This window comes from Bombyx mori, chromosome 12 (genome assembly GCF_030269925.1).
Source record: "Bombyx mori chromosome 12, ASM3026992v2".
NCBI lineage: Eukaryota > Metazoa > Arthropoda > Insecta > Lepidoptera > Bombycidae > Bombyx > Bombyx mori.
This window is the reverse complement of record NC_085118.1, coordinates 16,168,898-16,189,762: the sequence shown is the minus strand read 5'-3', so window position 1 is coordinate 16,189,762 and position 20,865 is coordinate 16,168,898. Positions and strand designations below refer to the sequence as shown.

Sequence of the window (20,865 nt, the reverse complement as noted above, 5' to 3'; positions counted from 1 at the left end):
CCTCAATAATCACGAGATGGATTCTTATCTCGTCTAGACATCTACATCAATAAAAACTTTAAAATAAATAATATTTCTTTAATTAGTTGCTTATTAAATCGTTCCCAAGAATTCACGCGAACGAATTTCTATTTAAATTGGTCGTTGACGTATATAAAACAAATTCGTTTTATAGTTTGATACAACTTACTATTTTTTTCTTCGAGAAACAAACATGCTGCGTGACGCTCTCCTTCTCCTTGCGTCGATAATCCTCAGTGCTGAGGGGCGTGGCCTCCTCTAGCAACTTTCTCCTGTATTATCCAGCGCTATTCCTGCCTATCCTCGGCTGTGTGGATAGCAACGTGAACTGAAGTGTTGAGAGTGGAGCGTATCTAGTCCAACAAGCGCATTGGACTTCTGCCTCTGGGCTTTCTTCCGCATACCTTGCCTGTTACCACCAGCTTTTCCAGATTGTCACCCCTCTTTCTGGCGATATGTCCAAAGAACTCTAAGCTCCTCCGCGCGCTCTACAGAACAAAAAAGATCAGCGATTGCATGAGATTCTGAAAACCATGTCATAGTTTTGAATTATTAAAATCTGTCGGGAATACTTCACATCAGATAGCTTGGCCACTATGTTTTTGAAGAAAAAAAATGTAGTGAAAACCTTCCATAAAACAAACGCGAGTCCGGGTTTTTTTATAGCTTAGGTGATTGGACAAGCGCACGGCCTATCTAGTGTTAAGTGGTAACTGGAGCCCTTAGACATCTACAACGTAAATGCCGTCATGCCTAGAGACATGAGGTTTCAGTTTTAACAGTACAACGCCAGATAAAACTATTTAAACAAGTTCATGTAAAATTATTTTACAAACTTTTTCTGCATAGCACGCGCAATGGTCTCGAACATTCGAATTACATTGCTGGTTCACAAATTTTGGAAGAAATTCGGGAAGAATCCCTTTGCAAAGTACATCTTATGGTACACTTCGCTACGTTACTGTCTACCCAATGACATGATTAAAAGAGTATATATTATCCTTGGTAATAAAATAAAGGCTAACCTAATCCAGTTAGACCCTTTATAACAAAAACAAAACAACTTCAAATTGAACGACCTATCTAAAACACGAATCCTCTACTTTACTTGTTAAAATAACAACGGTACACGTACGTAATATAAATTCGGAATTTCGACTTTATGCTGGATGGAATAAGGACGATTTTAATCACTGAAAAACTAGATGCGACCTTACAATTCTGGTTTTAATATACCTGAATTTCAGCTAACCACCAGCATTGTATTACCTACTGATTACCAACAGTAGAAATAAACTCAAAAACGTACATTTGACCAACAAAGCCTTTGTTTATTCCTGATGCTATTAACCAATCCGGTGAAATGGGCTGTTGTTTTAGGCTTACAACATTTTAAGGTATAAAGACAAATTCAATTTACACAAAAAAAAAGTATAAAATTTATATTTTGGACGGATGCTTTGTTGGGTTAGCGATTTAATATATTTATTAGTATGGGTGCAGCATACTATAGTATAGTTCTAAATATTATAAAGCATTTGCTAACATCTCCTTTGTGGTAGGTAGCGTCATTACGTTGTAATGTGAGTATGAAACACGAATTGGTCCTTAGAACTAGTACAATTTTTAAGCTATTACATAGCTTTTATCGCGGGCTTTGAGCGTGGCGACCGAATCAAGTAATTCCGTAACGAACCTAAAACCTAACACCCCCCGCTCCGCCTACCATGTAGCTCGCGTTCAACACATTCACACGTTGCGCTTGTGTAGTGTTTGTGAATAAGCGCACGGCGTGACGTCGCACTGCATGCGCATCATCATGAAAAGTCTGCCCATCTCTCTCTCGCGCGGTCTAGCTTACGAGTGTGAAGGGGAAAGTTAATGTTTTGCTTTTTTTAATGTTTATAAATATAGCGTGGTCTTATTTTATTATTGTTTTAATGTTAAATTATTATTGTCTAATTATAATTGCATAAGTTCATACAAAAATGCTATGCAATAGCTTTACCACGGAAGTCCCCAAGTGCAACACGTTTTTTTTAATCTCTACTCCTGATATTAATAATTATTTTAATTTACCAATCACTGAAAGTATTAACGGAAGTTAATAATTAGGTTTATACTATTAAAAACAACATTTCTAAACATAGTATTATAGCTAGAAAGGACTTGAGTACGGTTATAATATTGTACAACGGATTCAAAGCACGTAGGAAGTTAATTGTGATTCAAACGACGATACTAAACACACTGCCTAAACAAGCAGTTTGGTAAATAACTGAATTTTAGTTCACGTAATCCTAGAAGCATTTAAAGAAATATTCAATAGAAGAAACCATGTACCATACTTAACCAACCTTACCTTATACCTAAACCATGTACCATACTTAACCAACCTTACCTTATATTCCCCAACCCAAATGGTTGCCCACACAATGGCACGTATCCCTCTTCAACTGTTTGAAAAGTATTTTTAGTTAAACAGCGGCTTGTTTAGACAGTTTTCTTGTTGATATCCAGTGCAAGCGAGTACTCTTCGTCAAAGCCCACTGAGTTTCTCGCCGGATCTTCTCAGTGGGTCGCGTTTCCGATCCGGCGGTAGATTCTGCAAAGCACTGCTCTTGCTAGGGTCAGTGTTAGCAACTCTCCGGTTTGAGCCCCGTGAGCTCACCTACACACGTTAGGGTGAAATAGCCTCTCAAGGCTATCAGCATAGGTAGGGAAAAAAAAACTCTTCGTCAATGGGTCAATGAAGGCAATTAAATATCTATAACATCTTGTACGTAAGTGATTCTATTTGCATGTGAAAAAAGCTTATATTTATATTAAGTTTATAATTAAAAGTTCTCTGGTATATCTGGTAAGCCAAAGTAATCAAATTAAAGTGAACAAAACTTAAATTTGTCAGCACCTTGTGCTTTAAGCCGTCTTAAGTCAAACCGCAGAACCAAACTCATGCTAAACCCTTAATGTGACTTTTCGTAAGTTCCGCGTTAAAAGGGGAGCTTTGAACTTTTTGGCTTTTCAGTGTTGATGTTAGAAAGGAAACGGTACCTGTATTTGAATTGTCAACTTTTAATTGCCGTGTGGCATATTTTTCAATTTTCTTTACGAAAATGATGTTTTTCCGTGCTACGAGAACCATCATTTTTTTTTTAAATATCTAGGCGTTCGGAAACACAACTGTAGCGTACTGCTACGTCGATTAGAGTAACGCCATCTATCGTCGAATAGTAGAACCTAATATCAATGAAACTATTTAAATCTAATGTAAAGTAACATCGAAAGTGCTCGAGAAGTACAACGCCATCTGTTATCAGATAGCGGAAACACACATCGAAGCTACTCGACTTGCCCAGAATGCTCTCGATAAATCTAGGGATGTCGTATCGACTGTAAAAGCGTTGCGAGATGATACGAATTCAGTTAGTCATCGGAACTACTCGAAGCGAAACAGCGAACGGATCATCTGAAGCGAAGCGGAAGAAATGAATTGAGAGTTTTAACGCGTTCGTTAAGTTTTCTAAGTGTTTAATACAATTTTAATTTGATCTTCGGTAGAATTTTTATTAACCCCGAACTCCAGCGCCTAACAGTGCTTTTACTTGTACAAGTATTCAAGCACTTGCACGCGAAGCTCCACATCGTGTGAAGCCTACGTCATTTCACCTGAAGTTTCATTAACAGCCAGTATTATTGTCAATTAGCTTTGTATTTAAGTGCGTGTTGTGTTTATATTCGTTCATTGTGCTTCGGGAAATTGACCGGTCAAATACAAGAAATATAATTCCTCGCTATTGTCCATATTCCGTTTAAATTGCAAGTGGCTAGTACAACCAGCAACCAGCTAGTTACTATATTCACTTGACTCCACAATTACTTTCCCAAATTTATCTTCGCCCCTTATTTCAAATTATTTGACTGGCACTAGGGCGTATTATTAGCCCGTACGGTTGAGTACCGGCGTCTTAATAAACTGAGATTATTTAATCTGAAACTGCCTTTTTTTATCGCCTAAATGGGGTACGAGCTCACAGCCCACCTTGTGTTAAGTGGTTTCTGAAGCCCATAGACATCTACAAAGTAAATGCGCCACCCATCTCGAGATATAAGTTCTAAGGTCTCAAGTATGGTTACAACGGCTGCCCTCACCTTTCAGACCGAAAAACATTACTGCTTCACGGCTGAAATAGGCAGGGTGGTGTTACCTACCCGTACGGACTCACAAGAGGTCCTACCACCTGTTCTTAAAAAGTGATCAGAAAGTAAAAATTTGTTTTCTTATTGTTACAGGATGTGCGTTTTTGACGTATTTCAATCCAGAAAGTGCTTCAAATGCGCAATCGGCGCTTCACGAGAAAAGGACACTGCCAGGGGTGAGTACTAAATACATTAAGCTCGGATCTCAAAAAGTGTTTAAATACGATTTCCCACTACCCACCTCATGTAAAAAAGTTAGTGAAGCACGCTAACTCACATAAAAATAAGTGGTTGAAGTCTCAAGTACATTGTAAAACGGCTGTCTTTTCTTTTCTTACATGGTTGGACGAGCTCACAGCCCACCTGGTGTTAAGTGGTTACTGGAGCCCATAGACATATACAACTTAAATGCGCCACCCACCTTGAGATATAAGTTCTAAGGTTTCAAGTATAGTTACAACGACTGCCCCACCCTTCAAACCGAAACGCATTACTGCTTCACAGCAGAAATAGGCAGGGTGGTGGTACCTATCCTTTAGGTCACGACGACTTCAAAAGTCTCACTCTTCAAAGCATATTTAAAAAGCTTTGCTTCAAATACATTAATAACTTTACAGTTTTCGTGGTCACGAACGACTGAGTCGTTATAATTTGAATATTAATCCAACATAACGCTATTTTAAAAGTTAATTATTGGCATTTTTTGGTCTTTATAGAAGTTTCTTTCACGTGTTTCGCCTTTCCGATGAAAGAGTTTTAATTATTCTTGATTGATGGAAGAAGCGGGTTAACCAGTAAAACTGAAGATCTTATTCAGTGGTCATCTTTGGGTGACGATCATGTCCTTTCAGTTCAGGTGAGCAAAAGATAATGAACAGAATATGCAATTTTGATTCTATACATTTTCATCAAAAGATTTCTGCTTTCGCACTAGTATAGCATAGTACAACAACAAAAATATTAAACAACTTAGTATTCACGGTTCTCTTGTTTGAGAGCATTAACCTATATAGCTTAGACGTGTGCGAAATAATCACGCACGTGCTTAAAATACACGGTAGTCTTTATGTCTTTACTCTCCTGGCTGGGCCCGTGCCTAGGCTGATGAGACCTCAGGGCTATCTATCATCAATTTCAACGTGGTATTTGTGGTAGATTCTGCAAAGCGCTGCTCTTGTTAGATTCCGGTCATCGCTCTCGTCAAACCCGTCGCTTGCGACGAAGGGCTCAGTGAGTAAATTAACTCACAGATACAGCCCACTGAGTTTCTCAACGGATCTTCTCAGTGGGTCGCGTTTCCGATCCGGTGGTAGATTCTGCGAAGAACGGCTCTTGCTGAACACGGTTCGTGTTAGCAACGTCATCGAGTTTGAGGCCCGTGAGCTCACCTACTAGCTCGGTGATGCTGATATGGTCTCTCTAGACCATCAGCTTGGGTAGGAAAAAAAGGTAGATGTTAATAATGTCTCAGGTTGAGCCCTGTGACCTCGCCTACTCATTCGGTGAACCCCTTGAGATTACTAGCAGTAGGTACGTAAAAAAATTAAAAATATCGTACGGATCGGATGCATTGTAACACTCTATCTAATGAGAATAGTAAGCTAATAAGAATGGTGGCCATTTTGACATTGTTCTGTATATTGTTTTACGATACCTGTCATCAGATGAGTCGTAACTACGGCACTGAAAATTTCGGGAATTAACGAAGTGACACAACATTACTATTTAAAAATGTATTTATTGCTTTTCGAAGTATTCTCCGCGAAATTTGACACATTTTTTCATACGATGGAACCAATAATTGAAGCAACCATTCCATTCGGAAGTTGGGGTCTCCAAAATGGCCGTTTTGTAGGCGTCCACAGCTTTTTCAGGTGATGAAAATCTCTGTCCACGCAATTTATTCTTTATTTTAGGGAAAGTATACAAATCATTAGGGCTTAGGTCGGGGCTGTACGGTGGATGGTCTAATAATTCTATGTTTTCTTGCTCTAAAAACTCTTTTGTTCTGTGCGCGGTGTGAGAACTCGCATTGTCATGATGGAGGATGATGCGGCGGTTGCAGTTCTCTTTACGGAGTTCAGAAACGACCTGTGGCAAACAAATGCTAGCATACCATTCTGCATTAACCGTTCTTTGTCCTTCAAGAGGAATAGTCGTAACATGGCCGGTTTTGGAGACAAACGTGGCCACCATTTTTTTTGCAACACTCCGTGAACGAACAATTTTTGTTGGCTTTAACTCATTTTCGAACACCCAAACTCGTGATTGGTTTTTTGTTTCGGGTTCGTACGCGTATATCCAGGATTCGTCACCTGATACAATGTTGTATACAGCATTTGAGGATCCTGCGTGGAATCTTTCGAGAGTTCTGACGCACCAAGTAACGCGAGCCGCTTTTTGCTCTTCACAGAGCGAATGCGGTATCCATCGGGAAAACAACTTTTTTACACCTAATTGTTCATGCAAGATTATTTGTATTTGACTCATGCCAATGTCTAAAGTTGCCTGAATTTCGCGGTATGTCACATGTCGATCTTCCTCAATCAGCTTACGCACAGCATCAACGTTTTCTTGGGTGACTGCAGTTTTTGGACGACCTTGACGGGGATCATCACTGAGCTTGACACGTCCACGTTGAAACTCAGCAAACCAGCGATAAATTGTGGTTTTGGATGGGGTTTTATCACCAAATGCAGAAATCATCCGGTCAACACACTGTTTTTGTGTTAAACCACTTCGAAAGTCATAATAAATCATCGCTCTTGAATTTTCTCGAGTCAATTCCATTTTCTCAACGACTAAACAAGTTTGATAAAACCTCGTGACAAGACCGAGAATCTTTTTTAAAATAAATAAATGGTATTCGATTTTTAAAACCAAGGAGTTTTCTATTAAAAAGATTTTAATATGACAGGAACAGTGGAAATATTTCATTCCCGATACTTTTAGTGCAGCCTAGTGTAGATAGTAGTATAGATACATGTAGGGCAAAAATAAACAGGTGTAAATTAAACCGTCTAAATCGAATCACATGATTAATTTGAGAAATAGACATTACGCTTATTGTAGCCGATGCGTCATCATTACTTTATCGTTGGATATGTTTTATCTTACCTCGTAGTCAAGAAGCGACCTTGACACGTGCGAACAAGCCCTAAAATCGTCTTTAACCGAAATTCAATGACATCGAGCAGATAAATATTCAAAAATACTTACCGATATGAGCGTAATCTTTTCATAAGGCCATACTCGGCAATATTGGGATTCAAGCTGAATATAAATCGACTTACTCAAAACGTTTTAATGGAAAACCAGATTAAATTATTCACGCGTAAGACATTCTAAGACCATAATGTCGTTCGTAAGTAATGAGCTGTACGACTTTTATTTACGATTAGGTACTGCGAGATTCTCCATTCGCGTTAAATTTGAATTCAAACGAAAACATATGTTTCATACATGAGACGTACCGTTCATAGGAAAATTGGTATTTGGTTGTACACGCATCTCCCGTGACTTTAGTTGGTTTTTTTTTTAAACTAACTAAAAAAAAAAATTTAAGCAGACTCGCATACGGCCCACCTGATTGATGGTGAGTGGTTACCGTCGCCCATGGTCTTCAGCAATGCCAGTGGCAGAGCCAAGCCGCCGCCTACCGCTTAATACTCTCCACAAGCCTCGTTTGAAGAAGGACATGCTTAAGAAATTTTAAAGCTTAGTAAGATAAGACTACATTCAATGCACTTTGCCCAAATTATCATACGGTGCAGAAATATGGGTCCATACTCGTGAGATCTTTTACGGAATAAAGCGCTCTATCTGGGTATCAATCTGATATATCAGGTCCGTAATACCTAGATTAGACGCAAAACAAAATTAAACAGAGTAGAGAGTAGCAGATCTGAAATTGAGTTGAGCTAGAGACTTAGCAAGGTGAAATCATAACCGATGGAGTAGGATAGTGACGAAATGGTCTCCAAGATTATGTCGAAGAGGTGACGCAAGAGCTATGATCCGCTGGCCAGTGACATAGTCAAGACGGCGGGATGGACGTGGATGAGAATGGCGGGAGATCGATCATTTTGGCATAAAAAAAGAGAAGGCCCATGCCCAGGAAAGGGTAAGGCTGAACATAAATAAAAAAAATGCTTTAAAACATTTAGTTATTTCAAAATCAGCTTCGTTGCTTTTGCGTGACGTTTTATATGAATTATCAAATGTTCTTGGATAATGCTGTTACTTATGTAGAATATATCGTGGTCTAGCAGAGTTTCCATCATCAAGCCAATCCCTGTCGTTAAACAATTATACCATTGATATTTCATAAAGAGTTGATATTTCGAGGGACGATTATAAAAAAGGTGTGACGTCACCCCCTAAGCTATAAAAAAAGAGCCATTAATAAAAACCTACAGAACACTATAAATAACGACAGCGCAACGCTTCACCTGTTTTCCATTACCCATCTTTTGTCCCCGAAATATTCTTATACACAAAGTAGGGAGTAAATCATCGAGATAAAATTTTAAAAGCAACGATTTATAGAGAAAAAAAATCTCCGCCATTTTTTGTTGTCTTCTGAAAAGCTTCTGAGCTTAATATTTATTATTAGTATCAGTGATTGGATTTTCGAAGAAAACTGAGTACATGATAGTCGCAGTTAGGAAAGTTTATTTTGTTTCCCTGTTTTTTTTTTTACATGGTTTATTTTTCTTTCCTGTCTAGTGCAAATTTACCACAAATTATATCACTACCACATTAAGACATAAGATAGGTAATATATAATAAGATAGTTAGGTAGGTAACAGGACATCTCTATTTGATTATATTAAGACCGTCTCATCCTACAAAACGGAACACAATTACTTCGCATCAGATATAAGCTGAATGGTAGTAAGCTGAATACTACCCGTGAGACTACAGTACGCCTTACCATCAGTACGACCATACTATTACCGATTTAGATTTGATTACACGACTTTCACCTATATAATAATAGCTAGTTACTAGCAGACTCGACAGACGTTCTCTTGTAAAAATTCAATCAATCTGACCGTTTAGTTGCAGTATAGATAAATAACCTAGATACTGACTGAAACGCTATCTGCCGGGTTGATTTTTGAATATAATATAAATACACGTCATATTGCATATTACCTACACTACACTATGTTTCTATAAGGCATATATTCTATCTCTTTCGAACCCTAAAGGAGCTTTAAGAAAACAAGAAACTTTTTCTCGAACCTAACATCTGTTATTTTTTCCTTGAAAAAAAAAACACATCTTAAAAAAGGCGGCATCCCGTTACCGCATACATCATACGTGTACGGCGTTATAATCATATTTTTGTAAGGAAGCACGGGGCTGCTCCCTCCCAGTGGATTTGAACCCTACACCGTGTTACGCTCCGAACGTGCTTTTCTGTAAATATCCTTTCTTAGGCGCAAAACACATTTTTTAAGTACATGCCTGTTTATGTCATACTCTCGATCTTATCACTCTGGGCGCGATCATTACTACGTAGTATTGTGTGGTAATACGTGAAGCAGTAATGCGTTTCGGTTTGAAGGGTGGGGCAGCCGTTGTAACTATACGGAGACCTTAGAACTTATATCTCAAGGTGGATGGCGCATTTACGTTGTGGATGTCTATGGGCTCCAGTAACCACTTAATACCAGGTGGGCTGTGAGCTCGTCCACCCATCTAAGCAATAAAAATAAGCAATAGCATTTTCTTTAATATTATTAAGATTAATAAGCTCTAAGAGGTGTATCGGACAATTGGTGCAAACTTGATAAGTATCTAAAGAGAGCTGTCGATAAGAATTCCTTGAAACACATTAATCAAAGAGCAGTCGCACAAAAACATAGAGTTACTAAGCCTGAATATATAAATTCACCTACACATATCGATTCATACTATAAACACTTTTTTTGGCGTAGATGAGTGAACGAGCTGAAGGTGAACTTAGGTTTAGTGGTTACGGAAGCTGATGGATATCGAATCGTGAATAACGCAACCTGACTTGAGGATCGAAGTCTCATTGTTTAAGGGCTGTCGTACTCTTCAAAATGGAGCGCGTTACGGCTTCGCAATAGATATACCTAAGCAGGATGGTGGTACCTGCCAATGCGGGCTTAGAATACACTCTACCACCATTAAATTATGCTAAGGAGAAAACTAATTGAGCTTAGAGGAAAAAAACCTTTTTATTTAAATACCGAGATAGAGTTGTGAAATCAGAGGAAATTAGACCACGTGCTTAGTGCATTTTTTTTAAATTTTTAGTGCTTTAAAGAGTGACAATATTAGTGACAGACATAGATTTTGTGAAAGTATCAGGATGGAACTGTGATTCTCATATTGTTTGTAAAACAATAAATGAAGTGAAAGTTACTTCCAAATGACTTGTTTATAAATATGCTGTGGGAAAAAAAGACCGACAAAATTCCGCCATCGCTGTCTCTTACAAAAATCGAAGGTAGAGTTAGTTTTATTGATGCGCGCTAAGTTAAAATGAATACATTTGAATTTGACCTAATCGGAACAGAACCATATTGTAAGATATCAACCTCGTACAATAAAAAAGCCATTCCTTCAGGAAGTGATACGGACAGCAATAATTTAAAAAAGCCACTAACAGAATACAACGATCCGGCAAAATTTCAATCTTGGCAAGAGAATGTAGAAAATTGAAATTACAAATGACAAATGCAACCGTTTTATTTAGCTTAAATCACTTAAATACTGGAGTCTATCCAGTTGAGGCAACAGGTCGTGCGTGTACCGTGTACGCACCAAATTATGGATATTCCATTTTTTAAGAGACATAATATCATGAACTACGTGAAATGAATAATTAAATAAAAAAAGCCTGATTTAATCGTAAAAACAGCTTTGACTATGTCTGAAATTCACGAAAACTAAAAATATATACTCACGTACAACTTTCAATGTATGTTTGCTCACGGTGTTTTGGAAATATTAAATAACTTCATGACGACAGGTATCCTACCGCGGAAAATCGTATTCGAATGCGTGCCCTACAACGCGACGTAAAGTCTCGCATCGCCGAAGTCCGAGATGCCAGATGGTCTGATTTCTTAGAAGGACTCGCGCCCTCCCAAAGGTCTTACTACCGCTTAGCTCGTACTCTCAAATCGGATACGGTAGTAACTATGCCCCCCCTCGTAGGCCCCTCAGGCCGACTCGCGGCGTTCGATGATGACGAAAAAGCAGAGCTGCTGGCCGATACATTGCAAACCCAGTGCACGCCCAGCACTCAATCCGTGGACCCTGTTCATGTAGAATTAGTAGACAGTGAGGTAGAACGCAGAGCCTCCTTGCCACCCTCTGATGCGTTACCACCCGTCACCCCGATGGAAGTTAAAGACTTGATCAAAGACCTACGTCCTCGCAAGGCTCCCGGTTCCGACGGTATATCCAACCGCGTTATTAAACTTCTACCCGTCCAACTCATCGTGATGTTGGCATCTATTTTCAATGCCGCTATGGCGAACTGTATCTTTCCCGCGGTGTGGAAAGAAGCGGACGTTATCGGCATACATAAACCCGGTAAACCAAAAAATCATCCGACGAGCTACCGCCCGATTAGCCTCCTCATGTCTCTAGGCAAACTGTATGAGCGTCTGCTCTACAAACGCCTCAGAGACTTCGTCTCATCCAAGGGCATTCTTATCGATGAACAATTCGGATTCCGTACAAATCACTCATGCGTTCAACAGGTGCACCGCCTCACGGAGCACATTCTTGTGGGGCTTAATCGACCAAAACCGTTATACACGGGAGCTCTCTTCTTCGACGTCGCAAAAGCGTTCGACAAAGTCTGGCACAATGGTTTGATTTTCAAACTATTCAACATGGGCGTGCCGGATAGTCTCGTGCTCATCATACGGGACTTCTTGTCGAACCGCTCTTTTCGATATCAAGTCGAGGGAACCCGCTCCTCCCCACGACCTCTCACAGCTGGAGTCCCGCAAGGCTCTGTCCTCTCACCCCTCCTATTTAGCTTATTCGTCAACGATATTCCCCGGTCGCCGCCGACCCATTTAGCTTTATTCGCCGACGACACGACTGTTTACTATTCTAGTAGAAATAAGTCCCTAATCGCAAAGAAGCTTCAGAGCGCAGCCCTAGCCCTAGGACAGTGGTTCCGAAAATGGCGCATAGACATCAACCCAGCGAAAAGTACTGCGGTGCTATTTCAGAGGGGAAGCTCCACACGGATTTCCTCCCGGATTAGGAGGAGGAATCTCACACCCCCGATTACTCTCTTTAGACAACCCATACCCTGGGCCAGGAAGGTCAAGTACCTGGGCGTTACCCTGGATGCATCGATGACATTCCGCCCGCATATAAAATCAGTCCGTGACCGTGCCGCGTTTATTCTCGGTAGACTCTACCCCATGATCTGTAAGCGGAGTAAAATGTCCCTTCGGAACAAGGTGACACTTTACAAAACTTGCATAAGGCCCGTCATGACTTACGCGAGTGTGGTGTTCGCTCACGCGGCCCGCACACACATAGACACCCTCCAATCCCTACAATCCCGCTTTTGCAGGTTAGCTGTCGGGGCTCCGTGGTTCGTGAGGAACGTTGACCTACACGACGACCTGGGCCTCGAATCAATTCGGAAATACATGAAGTCAGCGTCGGAACGATACTTCGATAAGGCTATGCGTCATGATAATCGCCTTATCGTTGCCGCCGCTGACTACTCCCCAAATCCTGATCATGCAGGAGCCAGTCACCGTCGACGCCCTAGACACGTCCTTACGGATCCATCAGATCCAATAACCTTTGCATTAGATGCCTTCAGCTCTAATACTAGGGGCAGGCTTAGGGACCCCGGTAACCGTACTCGTCGAACTCGACAAAGAGGTCGACGTGCAACCTAACCCATGCATCAGCCCGCTGAGTTTCTCGCCGGATCTTCTCAGCGGGTCGCGATTCCGATCCGGTAGTAGATTCATTCGCGAAACAATTGCTCTTGAGTTGTTAGGTCTCCTTCGGAGGCGCTCGGGCAGTTGTTAGCAAATCCCACCCCTCTTGGCTGAGCCTTTGCTCGCCCACCTGTCCTGGTGAAACTGGAAAGGCCTTCGGGCCACCAGTAAACTTTCAATCATAAAAAAAAAAAAAAAAAAAAATAACTTCATGATCGTAAAAAAAAAACCTGGTACCTACTATCAGGTTTTTTTTAATTTTTTTTATTGCTTTGATGGGTGGACGAGCTCACAGCCCACCTGATGTTAATTGATTACCGGAGCTCATAGACATCTATAACGTAAATGCCGCCACCCACCTTGAGATGTGAGTTCTAAGGTCTCAAGTATAGTTACAACGGCTGCCTCACCCATCAAACCGAAACGCAACGCAAACTGCTTCACGGCTGAAATAAGCAGGGACTCACAAGACCTCCCTACCACCAGTAATTACGTAAATTATAATTTTGCCGTTTTTTATTTCTATTACACGTTGTTATTCCTTCAGCGAGGAAGTCGGGATTCGAACACCGGTGCATCGCTAGATACGAATCTACCGGACGTCTTATCCTTTAGGGCACGACGACTTCTAACGACGACGACGGTTTTATTGCGATAGACGTTATAGTAAAAGCACGTATTGTCTTTAGGCTTAAGGCCATAAAAAATCATTTCTAAGTTAGTTGTTAAAATTCGTCATTTAATCGTAACATACAAGTGGACTAACAATACTGAGTGCAACCCAAACCAGAAAGACGATACCTCGATGTTATACTATTCAATGATAGAGATGAAATTATGAATTACGGTATTAATATGGAATGAATTACGGTAGGTAGCGGCTTGGCTCTGCCCCTGGCATTGCTAAAGTCCATGGGCGACGGTAACCACTCACAGGATGGGCCGTGCGATCGTCTGCCTACAAGGGCAATAAAAAAAAAAGAATGACAATATTTAAAAAGCCACATCCAAATATTTTTACGTCCAAGCCACATGCGTTGCCAAACCGCACCGCGCAATCACACCCCGATAAATTTCCTTGCGGAGTGCAGTGCAGCTTAGAAAACATTATAGTCTCGGTCTTACCGAATTGGTTCTACAGGACACGCGGAGTTATTGCTTCTGAATTCACGGTGCATTTGGAATTTGTTTTGCAGGAACTATTCTTTTTGTTTTTGGTTATTGCTTAGATGGGTGTACGAGCTTTTATTGTTTTTTTTAAAGGAAACTTTTTAATATCTATGAAGACTGTATCATGAAACGGACCTGTGAAAACTGGGATAGTGAAGTTACCCTTGGGCTAAAATTGAGATTTATTTTGAGAGTTCTTACATATTCTTTAAAATGTAGGCATCTGTTGAAATATCTTCACTCTGTATTGTAGACCTCAAATAGCAACCTCCCATTATGTGTTCCCACAGATATCGTCCATAAGGATATTTAGAGAACGCATTTAGTGACCGTAGAGCGTATTATGAGCCCACATGTGTGGCGGTAGGCATCATATACACATCATCATTACAACACAAGATATTTGACAGATGCTTGATTCGCGCTTATGGCAGTTTCAAGATATGCTTACATATACAAGTTCCGAACAATAATATTCGGACTGTCAGTCTATTCAATTCCACTCAGTGGGTGAAAGATCTTACCTTCGCTGCAAGCAAGATTCAAGCATTTGTTAAATATATTGTGTCGTTTGATGCCTACCACTACACACGGTTAGTCCACACCATCCTATTTCTAGAAGTTATAGATTCTTGGTCCGGTCGCTATAGACAACTGAGATTTCAAGCTCATAATACGTGGTGGCAACTACGTTGATATCTAGCTCTGGTAGCCGCTTGGTACCAGGTGATCCGCGAGCTTGTTTGTTCGTCTACAGCATTTTTTTTATTATTCTTATGGCTAATCGGTTTCACAGTCCACCTGGTGTTAAACGGTTATCAAAACCCGTAGACATTACATCAAAATCATTAGAAAATTGACATCAGACAATTGTACTGTATAACCACTGTCCCAGCTTTGAAACCGAAATGCATGGCTGCGGTGTGGTAGAAATAGGCATAATAATAGCTCTAGCCCGCACGGGCCTAGAAAAGCGCTACGGCGCTGAGCAGTAGCGTACTGCGTTCGCCAACCACTATTTACTGAAGTACTGGTTGAACTGTTTTATGATTGATGGTTTACTGGTGGCCCGGAGACCTTTCTAGTTTCATAAGAACAGGTAGGCGAGCAAGGTCTCAGTCAAAAGGGGCGAGATTTGCAGCTACCCGAGTGCCTCCAAGGGAGACCTAACAACTCAAGAGTAGCTGCTTCGCGAATAAATCTACAACTGGATCGGAATCGCGACCCGTTGAGAGGATCCGGCGAGGAACTCAGCGGGTTGATGCTTAGGTTATGGTTGTAGTGTTGACCGCGGTAACTCCCCTGCCTCATCCGGGTTCTGGACTCGGAGGGGATCGGACGTCAGGTGTAAGAGTGCAGGGGAGTCATTTAGTGGGTGGGCCCTAAAATCTTTGGGCCCGCGGTCTGCTTATAACACCATGCAGATCGTTGAGTCTCACATACCCCGCGAGCCCCTTATGCGTGGGAACCTAGTAGGAGGTTCGGCCCCCGGCCCGAAAGAAGAAAAAAAAGTAGGTTGCACGTCGAACCCTTTGCTGGGTTCGATCAGTACGTTTACTGGGGTCTCTACTTCTGCTGTTAGAGCGAAAGGCGGTTGAACTGGTACTGAAGTACAGTACACTAATATAAACACAGAGATTGTGGTAGGCAGCGGCTTGGCTCTGCCCCTGGCATTGCTGACGCCCATGAGCGACGGGGACCACTTACCATCAGGTGGGCCGTATGATCGTCTGCCTACAAAGGCAATAAAAAAAACCAAAAAAAAACCACAGAGATGCTTCTGGCCATACGGAATCCTTTGGTCGCCTATTACGGACACCCAGAGCAACAGATAGGGTGGGACTATTTTAGGTCATCCAAGTGCCTAATTTACAAATTACGTTAGTATTTTCGAAAAATCAGCTCGAGTGGCAGGCTGTGCGTTAATGAAAGGGAGACGATGGGATCATCTCAAACAATTCGTCGTAATTTAATAGTTGAATTACTAATCGAATAATAAAGTCAATAGTATCATAGTATCGACTATATGTATGAAACTAGTACATGTGCACAGTGTAAGCAAAATGTAACGATACTTTAAAAATAAGTTTAAATTAAAACATGTATTTCCTTAGCCGATTTCATTTCCGACTGTTTACATTCAATCTAACGTAACGAATCCACACTTCGTCTTATTCGCGCGTTTAGCATCACATTATCACGGCAATTACAAGCTAACTGATGATCATGTGATTGAAGGTATCCTCCTTGCGTCGTATTCCTCAGTGCTGAGGATCGTAACCTTTACGGAGCACTTTTGTTAGGACTATGTTCCTCCATTCTTTCCTGTCCTCCACGCAGTAGGTAGTGACATTGATGCTGGATTCCAAATCTTAATCTGATCGGACTAGCCCATGGGACTACGCCCCCTAGGCCTCTTCCCTTCCACAGTATTTCGAGATTGTCACCCTTTTTCCTCGCTACGTGACCGAAAAACTCTAAAATCCTACGTAGACAAATGGTAGAGAGTCTTGAGGAGACGCCTAGTTCTTCCAGGATTGATGCGTTTGTCCGATGCCCCATCCAGGGAATCCGCAGCTTGAAGGTATATAACTCATGATAAGACTTCACTTTTTTTTTGCTTGCATCGATGGACGAGTTCACGGTCCACGTGGTATTAAGTGGTCACCGGAGCCCATAAACACTAGGGACGAAAATTCCGCAACCCTTGTCGTATGAGTTCTAAGTCTCAGTATAACGGCTGTCCCGCTCTTCAAGCCGAAACGCACTACTGCTTCACGGCAGTAATACGTAGAGTGGTAGTAAGCGTACGGGGTCAGAAGACATCTTACCGCTAATCATTATTTTAAAGGAATAGCATCGTGTTTTATATTAAAAATACACAAAATTTATACAGTGGTGATAATTATTGATACTGTACATTGAGTCCGAAATACTAATTAATAAAAGCACAAAGCCCAATAGAATGGCAATAACTTAACGATTCACTCATTGTATTTTGACACGGTGTTAGATATATGGGAAAGTGTCAAACTTTACTTGAACCAGTTTGAGCTCGTGGAAGAGCCTCACAAACGCGTCTGCTGCTTAATACTGTAAATAAACGCGCCGACAAAACGCTTCGTGTATACGGGCCCTAAAACTACTCTTATTTATTTTTATTACCCAGATTCTGGAGCTCACCTGTGTTTGTATTCAGTCGTAATAAATATGCAAAAGTAATTATAGATAACACTTTTAGAATAACATTCGGTGTTTTATGTTCATGCAGGTTTGTTTGAGCTTTTTTAAAGTCAAAGTTTTATTTATTTACTAGCGACCCGCCCTCGCTTCGCTTCGGAAACATTAAAACACACATGAAACCAAAAAAATAAATAAAAAAATAAATAAAAAAAAGTAGCCTATGTTCATCAGGGACAATGTGGGCTTCTAATGGAAAAACAATTTTTCAAATCGGTCCGGTAGTTTCGGAGCCTATTCGAAACAAACAAACAAACAAATCTTTCCTCTTTATAATATTAGTATAGATTGCTTAGATGGGTCGACGAGCTCACAGCCAATCTACTGTTAAGTGGTTACTGGAGCCCATAGACATCTACAACGTAAATGCGCCAACCACCTTGAGATATAAGTTCTAGGTCTCAGTATAGTTACAACGGCTGCCACGCCCTTCAAACCGAAAGGCATTACTGCTTCACGGCAAAAATAGGCAAGGCGGTGGTACCTACCCGTGCGGACTCACAAGAGGTTCTACCACCAGTAAAAACCTGTAACAACAATAGATGCAGTCAAATTAAGTTTTAATTAATTTATGAAGTGTTCTTAATTACATAGATAACGTTCAAAGATGAAGGAGCAGCATTGTATATTAAAATAGAATCCGCATAGTTCACAGAGCGTAATGTAGAGTGGTAGAGAACTTTATGATTACTCTGGATATTCCTACTCGTGGCTGCCTTGGAGCTGCATAGTCCTATTTGAATTGATTGGTTTGAAAAAAGGATAGCTTGCATCAGTCAATGGTGTCAAACGTCACTGGTTTGCAACTGGATAAATATTTTTCTGAATGTCATTTGGTTGTGTAGATGGTTAGTAAGTATTTTGGCAGCGTATAAACATTGGTATAATATGATCGCGATACCGTATAAGACCGCAAGCTATTTCTAGAACATTCAAAAACTACCTATTTTCTTGAAATGTAAATAATATCGGAATAAAGTTATTGGTATTGGATAAATTTTGATTCGTCTTTCGTATTCAAGCAAATTATTTTATTGAGTTTCATATTATCGTTCCGTGAAATACAGCAGCTCGTAGAAATTATAAAACTTACCTAGACGCTTGAACTCGCAAAGCGCGTGCTCCGGTTCGCTTCCTTTGATTTAAGAAATTATATAGAGTTGATGAGAGCTATCACTGTTTCAATGACGGCATTTTGAAAATAAAAAAATAAAAAATCGAATTCAAATTATACATGAATGTCCTTTGAGCCTTCAACAGACGACAGAGGGAAAATCTCCTACCGAGCTAGTAAAATTGCTCGGTATACCGATGATCCGAAAGATTAATATTAGCAAATCTTAATAATGTTGTTAGCGAGTTAATTATTTTCTACGAAATATAAATTTGGTTAAAGAATAAACTTACTGTTTATCTGATTGCTTGTGCATTTAGGGATATCAATTTCAATGGCGATAAAAAAAAACTTCAAATTAATCCCGACAAAAATCTATCAATTACAAGCGGTGATTTCACAAACATGGATCAGACAAATATGGACATAAAAATAAGTTATCTGCATTATTTTTACAATATTTTTTTTCTGATAAAAAAAGCATCTTAGAATTAAAAAAATAATTAAAAACGCGTTATTTTAACTCGTTATGTAACTAGCAGATTTATTAATTAGGCTATGTTACGATGTTAAGGATTTATAGTTAATGATTTTCGATATACATTTGTTTAATTCATTTCTCTTATTTACATCTAAAGACGGACTAATCTGAAGAGCTTTCTTCGTGCTTATAAGCAGATCACTCAACCTTAAAACCGATCCGTGTAAAAGTTACTTGTAACATCTCCGATTGCATCCTTCAACGTTTGTGTTTAAAATTTGGTCTTATTTTAGCTTTACATACGCTAGCACACGTCACTCGTACAGCCAATGCGTCTAACATCGACGCCCAAACTCTTCGAAAGAACGGTCAGTTGTGTGTGCTTTGTGATAAGTGAAATAGTGCTGTTACCATGGATTACGATACGCTTATATATTCGCATATAGCGAATTACTACGACGAATTGGTGAGTTATCTGCGATCAATTTTTATTATGGCATTTCGTTCATAAAAAAATCTAATGTGATTTGTCCAATTTATGTGTGTTTTTTCGTTAGACTATTCATCAGTTTTGCAATTAGTAATGCGATAGATATTATAGTGTTAGCACATGTTATATTGGTGAATTTGTGAAAAAATGCGGTCTTTATCTTAAATCTCCGACTCCCGTTATCCCGTTACGCTAAATATACAGTTATCGATTTTGAGTCAAGTAAATAATTTTGTGCTGCCGTAAAACTAAATTTGCAGTTCCTTGAAAGGTATAAAGTAACTTAGTTATAAGTTCTGTTCATAGTTAAAATGAAAGAAAATAAAATTCATTAATGCAAAGGTATTTCACTACAAAAATTGATTTGAATCTACGTTCAACTCAACATCAATCCCATTTTACAACTTCAATTTATTTCGCGTACTATTACTAAATATTATTTAATAAAAATCAAGAATCAAGTATATTTAAATTAAAAATGAAGGCTATAAGCCGACACGAAATTAAACAGGAAATAAAATTTAATCTGCATTTCTTTGTGTTCACCATATAGTTCTCATGGGATATGAATGTAGTAGTTTCCCCTTGTTTGAGACGCAACCCAGTCCATCGATAGCCACAACTGCTCCGCCAAGAGTATCCGACTAGGAAGAAAAAGAAAATTTAATCTGAAAGCCTGAGAAACTAATAAATTTATTAAATAAATCTACAAACGTAAACATATGAACGATTCAAGTATTAATGCTATAAACTTTTCTTTTGTGGAATATTCATGAGACTAAGTATTTTTAGTCAGAAGATATTTTAATTTTTAGCTGTCAAGTGACTTAGACGCAAAAAAACAAAAAAAACTTGACGACTTAGAATTAAAATTAGGTAAATATTTAATGACTTTTATGAATATTGTAAGTAATAAATAAGAGTCATTAAAGGGGCAACTACATGAACGAAGCGGAATATCCCGGTTTTAGCCAAATAGTCTAACTTTTAAATGAAACAAAACCAAACCGTCTGTACATGTTGAAAAGAAATACCTAAATGCCTTTGTAATATAAACTAAAGATAATAAGCAGAAAATAATATGGGTCAAATATTTTGGCGATTTCATAATTTTGAGCCGGCTTGCTTGTAGGGTCAACTACCATACTAACTCAATCTCAGTGCCAGATGGCGGTCGCTT

At 39.7% G+C, this 20,865-nt stretch overlaps 1 protein-coding gene across 2 annotated transcripts in view; it reads left to right on the top strand.

Annotated features, from left to right (window-relative positions):
- LOC101743724 (CUGBP Elav-like family member 4) overlaps positions 1-20,865 on the top strand; it is a 798,506-nt gene that overhangs the window by 71,316 nt on the left and 706,325 nt on the right. The window contains exon 3 of one of the 2 annotated variants that reach the window (XM_062671586.1): positions 4,315-4,397. In XM_062671586.1, the coding sequence (XP_062527570.1) occupies positions 4,315-4,397 (83 nt within the window). Of the gene's footprint in view, positions 1-4,314; positions 4,398-19,523; positions 19,662-20,865 lie in introns of those variants that run through there. The other variant, XM_062671587.1, reaches the window with a different exon arrangement.